Source organism: Sus scrofa, chromosome 7 (assembly GCF_054392235.1).
Source record: "Sus scrofa isolate SSC_HxYL_T2T_F1_AM1 chromosome 7, Sscrofa_HxYL_maternal_Yorkshire_Landrace_v2.0, whole genome shotgun sequence".
Classification (NCBI taxonomy): domain Eukaryota; kingdom Metazoa; phylum Chordata; class Mammalia; order Artiodactyla; family Suidae; genus Sus; species Sus scrofa.
Window position 1 is genome coordinate 84,395,031 of NC_139389.1, and position 16,866 is coordinate 84,411,896.

At 47.1% G+C, this 16,866-nt stretch overlaps 1 protein-coding gene across 4 annotated transcripts in view; it reads left to right on the plus strand.

Annotated features, from left to right (window-relative positions):
* The window catches only part of SLC7A8 (solute carrier family 7 member 8), a 67,042-nt gene that overhangs the window by 15,014 nt on the left and 35,162 nt on the right, over nt 1-16,866 (plus strand). For all 4 annotated transcript variants that reach the window (XR_014810838.1, XR_014810837.1, XR_014810839.1 and 1 more), the window contains 2 exons: nt 6,657-6,861; nt 8,407-8,558. Coding sequence is in view for 1 of the 4 variants with exons in the window: in XM_021099240.2 (XP_020954899.1) it covers nt 6,657-6,861; nt 8,407-8,558 (357 nt within the window). In the remaining 3 variants the exon portion in view is untranslated. The remainder of the gene's footprint in view (nt 1-6,656; nt 6,862-8,406; nt 8,559-16,866) is intronic.

Sequence of the window (16,866 nt, forward strand, 5' to 3'; positions counted from 1 at the left end):
AACATATAAAAGCCCTGCAGTTAAAGTGTGTGTTGTGCAATCCCTAGAGGAGAAGCAGCATGGAGGAGGAGGAACCCTTGGGCCAGGAGTCCAAGGACATGGCCTCTCCTGGAGGCCTCACACCTATGAAGTATGTGACTTTAATCAAGGATCTTTACCTTTCTGAACCTTAGTCTTCACAAAGGTAAACAGGAGTGATAGTTACCTGCCCTGCGTACCCAAGAAAGTCGTTAATGAGATTCAAGTAAAGTCGTGGACATGAACATTTTGTAAATCACCGTTAAAGGTGGTATTGCAGCAGTTCCTTTCGTGGCTCAGTGGTAATAAATCCGACTAGGATCCGTGAGGACTCAGGTTCAATCCCAGGCCTTGCTCAGTGGATCAAGGATCTGGTGTTGCTATGAACTGTGGTAGAGGTCACAGATGCAGCTCTGATCCCACTTTGCTGTGGCTGTGGCGTAGGCTGGCAGCTGCAGCTGTTACCCCAAGTTTAGGAATTTCCATATGCCTCAGGTGTGGCCCTAAAGAGCAAAAAAAGGTGGGGGGGTGTTGCAATCGAAGGCAGAAATCAGATCAACATTCCAGTTTTGGTTTTGTTGCTTTTTTTTTTTGTTTGGTTGGTTGGTTCATGTTTTGTTTGGGGCGCATCCTCGCCATGTGGAAGTTTCAGGGCCAGGGATCAAACCCAGGCTGCCTCAGTGACAGTGCTAGATCCTTTAACTTGCTACGCCAAGAGAACTCCTGTGTTCCATTTCTTTAATAAGCGTCTTCGGTGAACTATTCTCATTGCCTGGAGCAAATAAAACTGACAATTTTCAGGGAGAAGCTTGAGGCTGTGACAGAAGATTTAGGTTCTAGTCCAGTTACCTACTAACTTACCCTGTGATTTAGGCAAATGACTACCTCTCTGGGTCTCAGTTTTTTCATCCCTAAAATAGGGATAATAATACCTCCTCCTCATATTCCCCATTTGGAAAAATGAGAATAATGGTTGCCCTCCTTTCTTGCCTATAAATTAGAAATAGTAATTGTAGCCAGTCCACTCTCCTCAGAAGTGAAATAAGTAGGTTGCTTTACTCATTTGCCTATAATGCACACTTAACACATTTCCTAGGATTTGGAGGTTCCAGATAAATAGATGTATTGTTATTATTATTATTGTTATTTTTATCCCCAGGTGGGACCTGATAAACAAGTATATTAAATTGCTCTTTAGGAGTTCCTGTCGTGGCACAGTGGTTAACGAATCCAACTGGGAACCATGAGGTTGCTGGTTCGGTCCCTGCCCTTGCTCAGTGGGTTAACGATCCGGCGTTGCCGTGAGCTGTGGTGTAGGTTGCAGACGCGGCTCGGATCCTGAGTTGCTGTGGCTCTGGCGTAGGCCGGTGGCTACAGCTCCGATGCGACCCCTAGCCTGGGAACCTCCATGTGCCGCGGGAGCGGCCCAGGAGATAGCAACAACCAACAACAACAACAACAACAAAAAGCCAAAAAAAATAAATAAATAAATAAATTGCTCTTTAGAGATAAGTTCTAGATTGATACCAGCTGTTATTTATTTGATAAACATTTATAGCATGTCTACTATGTGACATTTCGCAAGTAAGCAATACAGTTTCCTGCTTTCATGGAGCTTGCAGTCTAGTAGGGGAGATAAATATTACTCAAATGATCACACTAAAGGTTGTAGTTAGTAGGTATCACTTTTAAGTAAATGTAGTGTGAATATGTTTCTGCTCCAGTACGAAGCTGTGCTCTGAGTGACATTCCTCCCCCTGCAGAAGTTCCAGAGGCTGCTAAGAGGGAGGAGACAACCTGATTCTGGTTTTCTAGGTAGTAACTTCGTAGAATCAGGGCGAGGCATTCCTCTCCTTCCATTCCCTAGGGCTCAGTTTTGGTTAGCATAATTCAAATTTTTGTTTTATCTTTGTCATTTTAATTTGGTCAAAAATTAAGATTTTTTTTTTTTCATGGCATCACCCACAGCATATGGCAGTTCCTGGGCCAGGGAGCCAGGGATTGAATCCGAGATGGAGCTGCAACCTGTGTGCCACAGCTGTGGCAATGTTGGATCCTTTAGTCCACTGCCCTGGGTCAGGGATCGAACTAGAGCCTCTGTGGCAACCAGATTCTTAACCCACTGCACCACAGCAGGAGCTGGAAAATTAAGAGTGTTGATGGAGAGAACCCAAGTTTTATAAAACAGGAATACCTGTCCCAATGCCAGCCCTCACCATCCACTAGGGCATCTCCATGGAAGGCAACGTTATCAAAGAAAAGAATCGGTGTAGACAGGAAGTGGTCAGATCCCCAAAAAGGGCTATTGGTATTGCACCTCCCATCCCCCACCTGGGATGGGGGGAGGGGCACGTACTCTGGAAACGTCAGAGTGAAAGCTGGAGAACTCAAGTGCTCAATCTGCACTGCACTGTTTTCCAAGAACCCTGAGTGGAATTTTGACACTCTTCATTCCTGAGAAGATGGAATCTTTTCAGTAACATCCACCCTCATTTTTTCCGTGGCAACAGCCATTCCTGGTTCTGAGAAATGCCTAACCATTCCCCACCCTACCCCTTTCAGCATCTCAAACCTCATTTTTCTCCTGTATTGTTTTTCTAACCCCTAGGGCTAGTTTTATTTATATTTATATTTTTATTTTTTTAGGGCCACACTCAGGACATACGGAGGTTCCCAGGCTAGGGGTCTATTCGGAGCTGCAGCTGCCAGCCTACATCAGAGCCACAGCAACGCAGGATCCAAGCCGAATCTTGGGCCTACACCACAGCTCACGGCAACACCGGGTTCTTAACCCACTGACCGAGGCCAGGGATCAAACCTGAGTCCTCATGGATACTAGTCGGTTTCATTCCCTCTGAGCCACGACGGAACTCCTTATAACCTAGTTCTATTGCTCTTCGCTTGGCTGGCTTTAAAACGCCCTACAGATGGCTCTTCTGATAAATTCCTGCCAGGCAAGGAATTTACTATTACCTTTCAGCACTATCAGTAACCCCATCTCACAATTTAGTGTGGCGGGTGAGGGGTCAGTTGACAGGGTGACCACGTCCTGGAATGCTACTAGAAGGCCCTTTAGTCTCCACTGACCGAGCATTCATGCAAAGCACACAAGGGGTTGGATTGAGGAGAGAGGAGGGCTGAAAGGTGTCCTTAGTCCAAGCGTAGAACTTTAAACAAAAATACGAAAGTAGGAAAAGCCTGGAGTTCCCTGGTGGCTCAGCAGGTTAAGATCCCGCATTGTCACTGCTGTGGTGGCTCTGGTACCTGTGACACAGTTATGATTCCTGGCTAGGGAACTTAAGCATGCCCCAGGCGAGGCCAAAAGAAAAAAAAAAAAGAAAAGCCTTTTAGAACTGGTGGCATCCAGGATCTCATTTTCGTTCCTTTTTTTTTTTTTTTTAAATGTCTTTTTGGGACTGCAGCACATGGAAGTTCCCAGGCTAGGGGTCCAATCAGAGCTGCAGCTGCTGGCCTACGCCACAGCCACAGCAACGCGGGATCAGAGTCTGCTGACCTACATCTTACACTACAGTTCACCTCAGCACCAGATCTTTAACCACTGAGTGAGGGCAGGAATTGAGCTGTTGCCAAAACTCAGCCTCTGTCCACCGTTGCCGAATAGAAGTTCGGAGACAGAATTTTGGGTGCAGGAGAAAAAGTTAACTTTGTTGCTTTGCCAGGCAAAGGGGGCCATAGCACGCTGATGCCTTAAAGATTATTGTGCCCCCTTTGGAAGGGATTAGGAGGTGGTTTTGTGGTTTAGTGAGTGGAAAATAGGGCTGGAGATAAGGATCAGGGTAGAGGCAAGCTTGCATTGTCTTTCAAATCTGATGCCTCTTTCCTGGAGTGAAGAATGCTTCATCATAAAGTTCTTCCTTTTGTTGGGGGGGTGGTTAGCTCTGCAGGAAGGCTCAAAGATATTGTTATGCATATTCCTTGAGGAGGAACCAGGACCCTGCCCACAGGCTGCATTGTTGTCGCCTGACTGCTCCACCTGGTCCCTGCATCCCCTCCCTTCCCTGATTAGCAACTGCCCTTTGGAACTCAGGGAATGTCATGGAGGCTGAGGCTTATTCCCTAAAAACAAGAAATGGAGGCCACAGAAAGGCTTGTGTGCCCAAGAGTCCTACAGGGCACTAGTTTGGTTGCAGAACCCACGTCCTCATGGATCCCAGTCAGGCTCATTACCACCGAGCCACAGTGGGAACTCCCAGGATCTCATTTTTTTCTCTCTCTCTGCCTGAAGTTTAGATCACAGATTTGAACATGAGTAATAGTTTCTTCTTTTAGCTTCATGTCCATACTCAGCCCTGTCCTGTTGGGATAGGCTATTAGCAGTAGGAGAAAGAGGGCCTGTCTGAGACAGATGTACCTACTTGCCGTGGAAACCAACCTAGCTGTGGCCCCAGGCCCTCTGATTCTGTATTTCAGTCTCACTGCTTGCAGCCATTCTTCTGCTCTTCCTGTCCCCTTTCTTCTCTCATGACTCATCTCAGGCAGCAATTTTTTAGTTTAAAAAGGGAAAGCATATTCTATATCCGAAAAAGGATGAAATATTACTCCTTTTAGAAGGTGAATATTCTCTTTCCTTTTTGACAGAAATAATTGGATGCACAGCCTGGGATTTAAAAATTGAATTTTGGTTTAAAAGTGAATGTTTCAGGACTGGGTTGAAGTGGAGTTGGTAGAGTTCTGAAGGTCAGTTTTTGAAATCTGAGCATAAAATCTTATACTCTGCATCTTATTCAGCCCAGAACTGTTTCCAAACCACCCAAGAGAGATGGTGGGAATTTGAGGTGTCCCTAGAGCACTGTCAAATCCAATGCTTGGAGTCCCCACTGTGGCTCGACAGGATCAACTGCATCTCTGGAGTGCAGGGACACAGGTTCAATTCCCGGCCTGGCACAATGGGTTAAGGATCCGGCATTGTTGCAACTGCAGCATAGGTCACAACTGTAACTCAGTCTGATCCCTGGCCCAGGAACTCCAGATGCTGCAGGGGGAAAAAAAAAAAACCAGCTGGCCTCAATACTCCAGCTCTGCCTTTTGACCTGCATTTTGATCCATTTAGTCTCTGCTTCTTTCCTCAGGCCCTCGCTGGTGTGGGTGGATGGAGCTTTCAAAACCCCTGTAAAGTGGCACCTGACCCCAGGAATCATGCGAAGTAGACAAAGGAAAGCTTGGGAAAAGGAGCATGTCAGGAACTGTCCCAACGCTCCTGCTCTTCCCCCGCCCAGCATAGACATCCCGTAGCCAACATTCAGTCCCTGCTGCCAGCCTCACCTCTCAGGAGCAAAGCAGCCCCTTGCATACAGAACAGAAGTGGATTAGTGGAAAGAGGCCTTGGATTAAGCATCAGGAGACCGACTTCTGATCCAATTTTACCCATCAGTAGCTGTGGAATTTGGAGAAGGCCACTTAACCCCTCTGTGTCTTGTCCCTTGCTTTGTAACACAGAAACACCTGTGCTCCCTCCTCCTCCTCCTGAATACTGTGCTGGCAGGGTCACATGGACCAATGGAGGGAAATGACCTTTGGAAGAACATAGTGCTGAGGCTTTGCACGTATTGCATTCTGACAAACTACTTTCAAACAACCAGGGCTGTTTTTATAGGGTTATTTCATGCTCCTCATCAAGGGTGAGGCTGTTGTGTCTGGTGGATTGGCCACTTTCCAGGAGGGCTGTCCATACTCATGGGTCTTGAAAACCCCCAGACATAGGGTGTGACCACAATCTGTCTGAAAGGTATTGCTCTTTAGCTCTTTTTTTTTTTTGGCTGCGCCCGCAGCACTCAGAAGTTCCCTTGTGGGTGTAAGGGATCAAACCTGCACCACAGCAGGGACCTGAGTCATAGCAGTGATAAAGCCAGGTTCTTAACACACTGTGCCACAAGAGAACTCTGTTCTTAAGCTCATTTTACAGCTTTCTGGGAGCTCCTGTTGTGGCTGTGGGGTAAGGGTCCCAACATTGTCTCTGTGAGGATTTGGGTTTGATCCCCGGCCTCACCCATTGGGTGAAAGATCTGGCATTGCTGTAAGCTGCGGTGTAAGTTGCAGATGTGGCTCGGATCTGGTGTTGCAGCTGTGGCATAGGCTCGGCTGCAGTTCCCATTTGACCCCTAGCCCAGGAACTTCCATATGCTGCAGGGGCGGCTTGAGAAAAAAAAAGGCAGCCAGTCTCAGAACAGCCCTTGTATTTCCAGCCAGCCTTAAGGAAGACTTTTGTCACCTTGGGTAGATCACGTTCAGCCAGACAGAGTGCCCTGAAGATCAGATCAGTTTGCACCACCACTTTTACAACTGTGTGAACTTGGGCAGTCCTCTGAGACTCTTGACACTGTTTCCTCTGGTAAAATGGGAGAAACGATATCTGACTCCATGGGCTTGTCCTGAGGATGAAATGCATGTAAAGCTCTCGACTAAGTTCCTGGTCTCTACGTGTCCATTGTCTGCTGCTCTTTCCCCTGCTTCTAAGGAGAATTATTGCTAGACATACCTGCCTGGAGGGCATTTACACATCCCAAAGGTATTTTAGCATAAGATCAAAGGTGAAAGTGCCCCTGCATGTGCTGGTTCTGCCAACTGTGCTGACTCCACTGTCTCTGTCTCCCCTCCGGTACCCTTGGTGCCTCTCGCAGGGAACATCATCGGCTCTGGAATCTTCGTCTCACCCAAAGGCGTGCTGGAGAATGCTGGCTCTGTGGGCCTCGCTCTCATCGTCTGGATCGTGACAGGTCTCATCACAGCTGTAGGAGCCCTGTGTTATGCTGAGCTCGGGGTCACTATCCCCAAATCTGGAGGTGACTACTCCTACGTCAAGGACATCTTTGGAGGACTGGCTGGGTAAGAGGATGTGCAGAGGATGTGTGGTCCAGGGAGCGGAGGCCAGGGCTTTCCAGGGTGCTGAGGAGTGCTTGAGCTTAAGATCCTCTTTTGCCTCCATGCCTTGTTGCCAGTATACCCTTGTATCCTCTGATGCCCCTGAGAATGAAAGAGGAACCAGGTTGTAGTAACTCTATTGACCTTTGTGGGTACGATTCGATGAGTGAGAACAAGTAGAACTAAATGACAAGTCTGACTCGAGACTCCCAGGGAAAGCATATCACAAAAACAAAGCCCTTTTGGAGTTTCCTTTTGGCGAAGTGGTTAACGAATCCGACTAAGAACCATGAGGTTGTAGGTTCGATCCCTGGCCTTGCTCAGTGGGTTAAGAATCCAGCGTTGCCATGAGCTGTGGCTCTGGCTGTAGGCCAGTGGCTACAGCTCCAGTTTGACCCCTAGCCTGGGAACCTCCATATGCCGTGGAAGTGGCCCAAGAAATGGCAAAAAGACCAAAACAAAACAAAACAAAAACAAAGCCCTTTTATCCTGATCAATGAGAGTGACCACTAAGATACTTCCCACATGGAAAAGTATTCGTGGCACAGCGGAAACGAAGCCGACGAGGAACCATGAGGTTGCAGGTTCAATCCCTGGCCTTGCTAAGTGGGTTAAAGATCTGGCATTGCTGTGGCTGTGATGTAGGCCAGCAGCTGTAGCTGATTCGACCCCTAGCTTGGGAACCTCCATATGCCTCAAGTATGGCCCTAAAACAGAAAAAAAAAGAAAAAAAGGAGTTCCCGTCATGGCTCAGTGGTTAATGAACCCGACTAGTAACCATGAGGTTGCAAGTTCGATCCCCGGCCTCGCTCAGTGGGTTGAGGATCTGGCGTTGCCTCGAGCTGTGGTTTAGGTCGCAGATGCGCCTCAGATCTGGTGTTGCTGTGGCTGCGGTGTAGGCTGGCAGGTACAGCTCCAATTCGACCCCTACCCTGGGAACCTTTGTATGCCTTGGGTGTGGCCCTAAAAAGACAAAAAGACCAAAAAAAAAAAAAAAAAAGATACTTCTCACAATATCAAGGATAACAGCCTCTCTCTAGAGCCAGGCCCTGATCTTGAATTTCCTCAGCTCTCCAAACCCTGATACAAAGAGCTCAACCTTCACAAAGGGGCCCAAGGGTATAGAGGACACTTTCCCCTCAGAGCCACACCCCATGCCTCCCCTTAGCAGGTGCTTAAGTGGCCACACCCTTAGCATGCTCCGGTTGTGAAGATTCTGGGGTTGCTAATTTTATTTTCCGCCACTGGATGCTAGGGGCCAGAGATGATGATATACCATCATTGCAGAGGGCTGGGTATCTCATTTGAGTTGGGGCTGGGGCTCCTCAGCATTCCTGCCAACGAAAAGGAAACGTACCCCTTTAACCTGCCTGCCTCTGCTAATGCTGCCCAGGGACTTGCCCGAGCTCCCCTCCAACCCCATGGCTTCTAAAGCCCTGCCATGCCCGAGGCTGGGGGGAGGGTCTCCATTGCTATCTTGGCTCAAGTCCTGTCCTGCTCCCCCTCCAGGTTCCTGAGGCTGTGGATTGCTGTGCTGGTGATCTACCCCACCAACCAGGCCGTCATTGCCCTCACCTTCTCCAACTACGTGCTACAGCCGCTCTTCCCCACCTGCTTCCCTCCGGAGTCTGGCCTTCGCCTCCTGGCTGCTGTCTGCTTATGTAAGTACCATCTGGACCTTGCTCTCAGGATGGCCTCTTTTAGCCTTCCTCCTGGTCTACCCGTCTCTGGTTCTCTTTCTTTTCCGACTTTCTTTCCTCCTCTCCTTTTTTTACCCCATTTTCAAATTCTGACATGTGTGCTGCAAATGAATGGATTCTGCATATAATTATCTGGTGTTAAAAAAAGAAACTCAGAGGCACACTAATTTTCACTAGCAGTGTTTTTTATATATAAAGCACTTGCACCTGTATTACCAGATCTGCACCTCACAACAAATCCACATGGTGAGCTGGGCCAGCATTACATTTTACTAGAGCAGAAAAAGAAGCAAAGTGATAGTTCCCTTTGTGGCTTGGTGGTAATGAACCTGACTAGTATCCATGAGGAGGAGGATTTGATCCCTGGCCTCACACAGTGGGTTGAGGATCCGGTGTTGCCATGAGCTGTGGTGTAGGTCGCAGATGCAGCTCACATCTGGCATTGCTGTGGTTGTGGTGTAGACCTGTGGCTACAGCTCTGATCTGACCCTGAATCTAGGAGCTTCTGTGTGCCACAGTCGTGGCCCTAAAAAGCAGAAAGAAAAGAAAAGGAAGCAGAGCCAGACAGATGAATTAGCCAGGATAGCAGGTCCCTGAGTGAAGGCCAGGGCCCCTGATTCCTTCTCTTCCCAGCACACACACCGTGCTGGAGGCTCCCCGCCACTCGTGGGCAGACTTTTCTGGCCTCTCCACCTCTACCTCAACCTGCCAGCTCACATCTTAAAACTTTGGGAGGAGAGTGTAAAGGTGTGAGTGGGGAGAAAACAAATGTAATGTCCTTGTATCCACCTTTTTTTTTTTTTTTTTTTTTTTTGGTATTTTTGTCTTTTTAGGGCCGCACCTGTGGCATATGGAGGTTCCCAGGCTAGGGGTCCAGTTTTAACTGTAGCCACCCGCCTACACCACAGCCATAGCAGCACAGGATCCGAGCTGCATCTGCAACCTACACAACAGCTCACAGCAATGCTGGATCCTTAACCCACTGAGTGAGGCCAGGGATCGAACCTCATGGATGCTAGTCGGATTCATTAACCTTGGAGCCATGACAGGAACTCTTCTTCCTTTTTTTTAATGGCCGCACTTGCAGCATTTTAAGGTTTTTGGGCCAGGGATTGAATCCAAGACACAGCTGTGACCTATGCCACAGCTGCGGCAATGCTGGATCCTTTAACCCACTGCACCGGGCCTGAGATGAAACCTGCACTTCTGCAGGGACCTGAGCCACTGCAATAGGATTCTTAACCCACTGGGCAGGAACTCCTGCACCCCTTTCTAACTGCCGCCAGTGCTCAGCCAGGTCACCAACCCGCCTCCTGAGAAATGGGGGTGAAATCCTGCCTGTGCTTTGGGTGGCTGTGCCACAGATTGTTTGAGACAAGAGACAGGATTGCATAAGTCAGCATGGGGCTCCTCGTGGTCCTGTCCTCCTCATGGTCCTGTGGTGGAGTCACTAAGGGTAGTCATTTGGTAGTCCTTGCTTGCTGGCTGGATCTGGAGCTGCAGGAAGTGAGAGGAGCGGGAAGGGGATGTGGGAATTCAAGAAGAATTGCTGTTTCTGCCTTCAGACAGGTTAATGGGGGTGGGAAGGGGAACCACAGAGTGCTAGCCACTGCTATTTCGGCATCTCGTGCACATAGACACGGCTTCCTTTTCCCTGCTGATGCTGCTTAAAGTGTCACACACAAGAGGCCACCCTGATCCTCCAACTAGAAATCAAGAACCCTGAGGCTGTTTAGCCGGCTCTCTAGGAGAGAAACCAGGTCACAGGGTAGAGGTCCCCTGGCAGCCGAACCCCTGTCTTCCTTTGCATTCCCCATACTTGCCAAGGCTAGGTAAGCTACTCTTTGTGCAAAGACCCTCGACCCTCAAGAGTTTTGGAAAAGATCAGATGGCCAGATGAGGGTGGAGAAGCAGAAAGCACCTTCTGTAACTGGCTTGCCTGCTGAGCCTGGCGGGTGGTGGGGAGGAGAGGGAGAGAGCGGGAATTGCAGATTTGGCTTGGCGGGAATTGCAGATTTGGCTTGGCGGGTGCTTTGCAACAGCAGCTGCCACTTTGAGTTATTCTATTATTTAGGTCAAAGCTGATTATTCACTGCTGAGTCAGCAGAATATCCCTAGCCACCCGGCAGTAAAGAAAAAAAAAGAAAGTCTTTTATATTTTAATTAACTGAAAAGCCTTTCTTCCCCCCCCCCATGCACATTAGTGGGAGGAGGGAGTTGGGAAACAGGGGGTTGGGGGAACGGGGGATTGGGAGAGATTAAAACTTGGTTTGGGTAACTTCCTTTTGTTTGTATTTTTCTTTCTTTCTTTTTAGTGATTCCTTAAGTAAATGACTATATTCTCCAGATAAAAGTAGTATATTAAGAGAGTTGTTCATGAAAGACCTCGTCTTTACCTCTCTTCCTGCCCAGGAGCCCTAGTAACAGTGAATAGGTAGTAGGTATCCTTAGAGTTCTAAACAAAATGCATCTCTCAGTGCGTACTTCCAGGTATACAGACAGACATTTTGACAAGTTATTTCTGCAGCTTGCACTTCTAGCACATAGGCACATCTTGTGGCTATTTATTACCTGAGTTTCTAGTTATAAACAAAGGGTCTCAGGAGTTCCTGTCGTGGCTCAGTGGTTAACGAATCCAACTAGGAAACATGAGGTTGTGGGTTCGATCCCTGGCCTTGCTCAGTGAGTTAGGGTTCGGCATTGCCGTGAGCTATGGTGCAGGTCAAAGATGCAGCTTGGATCCCGCATTGCTGTGGCTTAGGGTGGTGGCTGCAGCTCCGATTGGACCCCTAGCCTGGGAACCTCCGTATGCCGCAGGAGCAGCCCTAGAAAAGGCAAAAAGCCAAAAAAAAGGGGGGGTGGGGTCTCAGTGACACAGAAGGAGCGCCAGGTGTTCAGGGGTTCCCTGTTTGTACCTCCTGCTTCCTAACTGTGGGTTTTCCTTTAGGATCAGTTTGTCCCTCCTCCCTTGGAACCTGACCATCTTTCACTCAGGCAACTCCCACCTCATTCCTCTCTTTTGGGGCTGGGTTCACATCCAGCATCTGAAATAGAATCTTTTCTTCTCATTCAAGCCTCCCCTTCCTGAATGCCTTGTTCTAAAGAAGTTCCTTCTCCTTTCTTGCCCTGAGGAGAAAGGAGTACCCTGCATGCATTTCACTAGCAAAAAGAAAGGCTTCTTATCTCATTTTCTATCTTTATACTATGATTCCTAAGAGACTAGTTTTCCAGGGCTTCAGATTTCTCCTTCTTCTTCTTCCTTGAGTGATTTAGAAGGTTAAGGACTTGACTGTAGGTATTACTTTTAACCCTGAGTTGTTTTGAAATGCCTCTTCAGAAAGTTTCCAGAAGCCTGATGCAGAATGCTTCAATAGGTACTTGTGTGTGTGTTGTTTTGCAGATCTCTTGCAAATTAATCCCTTGACTGCAGAGGGTTCTACAGCCCTTCCAAAGTCCTAAATCCCTTGCTCTCAGTTCATTTTCTTTTGAGGTTTCATATTCTTGAGCCCCAAATTTCTCATCCCTGTATACTAAAAATATTGCCTCAGATACTTGGCCAGGGCTGCTTTCTTGCCTTCCCTGGTCCCCAAAGAGTGGTGTGGGAGCCTTGTATGTATTTGGGGGAAGGAAGAAATTTTCCTTTACCCTTCTAGGTTCTTCTGGCTGGTCTAAGAATTAAATTGACATGAAACAGATTAACAAGAGAAAAAACAAACAAAAGTTTATTTAATTATTTTAAGTTCCCAGGCTGGGGATCAAACCTGCACCGCAGCAGCAACCCTAACTGCTGGAGTGACAGTTCCAGATGCTTAACCTGCTGTGCTACAAGGGAGCTCCAAACATATATGCTTAGGAGAGACCCAGAAAACCTAACTCGCCAAAATGGCCAAAATCCTCACCTTAAATACCATCTTCAGTTAAAGACAAAAGAGAGGAGTTCCCGTCGTGGCGCAGTGGTTAACGAATCCGACTAGGAACCATGAGGTTGTGGGTTCGATCCCTGCCCTTGCTCAGTGGGTTGAGGATCCGGCGTTGCCGTGAGCTGTGGTGTAGGTTGCAGACGCGGCTCGGATCCCGCGTTGCTGTGGCTCTGGTGTAGGCTGGCAGCTACAGCTCTGATTAGACCCCTAGCCTGGGAACCTCCATATGCCGCAGGAACGGCCCAAAGAAATAGCAAAAAGACAAAAAAAAAAAAAAAAAAAAAAGACAAAAGAGAATGTTGGAGTAGGGGTTTGGAACTTAAAAGGGGAGGAAGGTAATGGACATGAAAATGAAAAGCAAATGTTTGGTAAAAAAAAAAATGTTTGTCGAGCCCTGTGGAGACAATGGGACAGAGAGTGGACTCTAATCTCTGAGTTTCCCCCACCACCTAGCCCATATTTTGCAAGTATCTCTGCTGATAGCGCTATCTAAATTCCTTTTAGGGAGTTCCTGTCGTGACTTAGTGGTTAACGAATCCGACTGAGAACCATGAGGCTGCCGGTTTGATCCCTGGCCTTGCTCATTGGGTTAAGGATCTGGCCTTGCTGTGGCTGTGGTGTAGCCGATTAGACCCCTAGCCTGGGAACCTCCATGTGCCACAAGTGCGACCCTAGAAAAGACGAAAAAAAAAAAAAAAAAAATTCCTTTTAGGCAGCTAGGGAGGAAGGGCAAAATTTCTTCCTGAGTTTTGGCCCATGATTGTTTTCACCTTGAGCTAATCCACATGCCAGAGACATTTTGGGGTAGTAAATTTTGGTCCCCTACAATCTCACCTGTGGAACTTGTAATAGATTCACCGTCCAGAAGTTGAGTTGATAGATTGCTTTATGTCTCACTGAACCAGTCTCTCAGTTCTGACTACGGGTCAGTTCAGCTACTCATTTCAGGAGGCGTATTGAGGTGGACACTCCCAAGTTAGGCCTATATGGTATAAACTATCGGGTATTTAAAAAGAGGCATTTTTACGGAGACAAAAGAAAAAATAGAGATTAATGCTTGGTGCAAACCATAAACCCAGCGTCTGAGTCCTGAGAGTTGCCAGCTGAGAAGATTTCTAGATGTTAGGCTCAAAGCATCTTTTGCAGCTTGAAATGTCACTGATGATGTCATCAGGTGTTCCGGTAAACCTTCTAAATGGCTTACCAAGCAACAGACACAAAGATTCTCTAAACATGGGCTATTGTGATCTCTCTTAAGTTTATATCAAGTTGTTCAGTTTCAGTTCACAGGACTTCAAGAAAATGTCAGCTTTAGGAGTTCCCTTTGTGGCTCAGCGGAAACGAATCTGACTAGGAACCATGAGGTTGCAGGTTCGATCCCTGGTCTGGCTCTGTGGGTTAAGGATTCGGGCATTGCCGTGAGCTGTGGTGTAGGTCGCAGGTGCGGCTGGGATCTGGCATTGCTGTGGCTCTGGCTTAGGCCGGCACCAACAGCTCCAATTAGACCCCTAGCCTGGGAATCTCCATATGCTGTGGGTGTGGCCCTTAAAAGACAAAAGACAAAAAAAAAAAAAAAAAGAAAGAAAGAAAAAAGAAAATGTCAGCTTTAGTCCTCAATGATTTCAAGTCAAAAGAGTCAACCCCCTGGTGGCTCAGTGCGTTAAGGATCTGCAGTTGTCCCTGCTGTGGCTCGGGTTTGATCCCTGGCCAGGAAACTTAGGCATGCTGTGGGCACAGCCAGGAAAACAAAAAAAACAAAATGTGAGAGAAAAACTGAAAACGTGAGTTTTCCCAGGCTAGGGGTCCAATCGGAGCTGTAGCCACCGGCCTATGCCAGAGTCACAGCAACTCGGGATCCGAGCCGCGTCTGCAACCTACACCACAGCTCACGGCAACGCCGGATCGTTAACCCACTGAGCAAAGGCAGGGATCGAACCCACAACCTCATGGTTCCTAGTCGGATTCGTCAACCACTGCGCCACGACGGGAACTCCTCTTTTCTTTTTTTTTTTTGCTTTTCAGGTTTGCATCTGAGGCATATAGAGGTTCCCAGGCTAGGTGTTGAATCGGAGCTGTAGCTGCCATCCTACACCACAGCCACAGCAGTACCAGACCTGACCCGAGTCTATGACCTACACCACAGCTCACAGCAATGCCAGATCCCTGACCCACTGAGCGAGGCCAGGGATTGAACCGGCATCCTCATAGATACTAGTCAGGTTCCTTTCTACTGTACCACATCGGGAACTCCCAGTGTATTATTGTTTCTGTTGGAACATAATTTTTCTAATGGGAGCTGTAGCCACCGGCCTACGCCACAGCCACAGCAACATGGGATCCGAGCCGTGTCTGCAACCTATGCCACAGCTCACGGCAACACTGGATCCTTAACCCACTGAGCAAGGCCGGGGATCGAACCTACAACCTCATGGTTCCTAGTCAGATTCGTTAACCACTGAGCCACAATGGGAACTCCAGGAGAACGGATTCTTATAGAATTTATACAAATAACTATATTGCCATGAAAATAAGAATGTTCACTGAGAGAATTCCTATTGAGGCTCGGCGGTAACAAACCTGACTAGGATCCATGAGGATGCGGCGGGTTTGGTCCCTGGCCTCACTCAGTGGGTTAAGAATCCCCGTGTTGCCGTGAGCTGTGGTGTAGGTCGCAGACGAGGCTTACATTGCCGTGGTTGTGGCATAGGCTGGCAGCTGTAGCTCCAATTCCACCCTTAACCTGGGAATTTCCATATGCCGAGGGTACAGCCCTAAAAAGCAAAAAAAAAAAATTTAAAAAGTAAAAAAAGAATACTCACTGAGTTTCCAAATTTTGGAGATATCAGGTAGGAAGATAAAAGATAATTATTTCATCTTTGTTAAACAATTGTAAACTGTTATACCAGTATTTTTTTTTTTGACTGGCAAACTTATGAATACATAATTTCTAAAAACATACATTTTCTCATAATATAGTAGTTTTTTTCAATGTGGTACAAGTCATGTTTTTAATAAATGGAAAAACATCTTTAGTTTTTCCATAATAAGACAGAAGTAGGTAAACTTAGACTTGTTTAGTTAATGATTCAGCTTTTTTTGTGTTCCTGGGCCAGGGACTGAATTCAAGCTGCAGCTGTGATCTGCGATGCAACTGTGGCAACACTGGATCCTTTAAACCCATTGCGCTGAGCCAGGGATCGAATGCTTGCTGCTGCAGTCAGGTTCTTAACCCATTGCACCACAGTGGGATCTCCAGTGTTTTAGTATTTTATCTTATTTGGAAGTGATTTAGACATTTAATGAATTCTCTTTTTTTTTTTTTTTGCCTTTTTAGGGCTGCACCCATGGCATATGGAAGATCCCAGGCTAAGGGTTGAATTGGAGCCACAACTGCTGGCCACAGCCACAGCCATAGCAACTCTGGATCAGAGTCTTGTCAGTGACCTACACCACAGCTCATGGCAATGCCGGATACTTAACCCACTGAGCAAGGCCAGAGATTAATAAACCCGAATCTTCATGGATCCTAGTCACATTTGTTTCCAATCTGTCACAACAGGAACTCCCCATTGTTTAATTTTAACTTAGCAAAACGTTAGTATTAAATTACTAATTTGGAAAAGAGTTCCTGTTGAGGCTCAGTGGGTTAAGAACCTGACAGTGTCCATGAGGATTCAGGTTACTTAAATTTGATAACTCTAAAGACATGTCTATATTAATTAAACTAACAAATGTAAACTAGCTTTAACACTGAATATTTTCCCAGATCACACGAAGCTGAAATTTCTGGGGGTCAGTTTCTATTAAATTTCTGAGAATTTATATAAGCCTTTTATTTTTTTATTTTTTATTTTTTTTTATTTTTTTTTTTTTTTATTTATTTATTTTTTTTTTTGTCTTTTTGGTCTTTTGTTGTTGTTGCTATTTCTTGGGCCGCTCCCGCGGCATATGGAGGTTCCCAGGCTAGGGGTTGAATCGGAGCTGTAGCCACCGGCCTACGCCAGAGCCACAGCAACGCAGGATCCGAGCCGCGTCTGCAACCTACACCACAGCTCACGGCAACGCCGGATCGTTAACCCACTGAGCAAGGGCAGGGACCGAACCCACAACCTCATGGTTCCTAGTCGGATTCGTTAACCACTGAGCCACGACAGGAACTCCGCCTTTTATTTTTTTAAAGTCAACTAAAGAGAACTCTTTGTCAGTACCGCCTGGAGACAGAAAATTCCACACATCTATAACACATGTATATAGACATAGACAAACATAGAAGCTGATGCAAACAGCCACCCCATAGTCCCATTCCAAAATTTCAGCTGCAAAATGGGTACAATAACACAAAACCCACC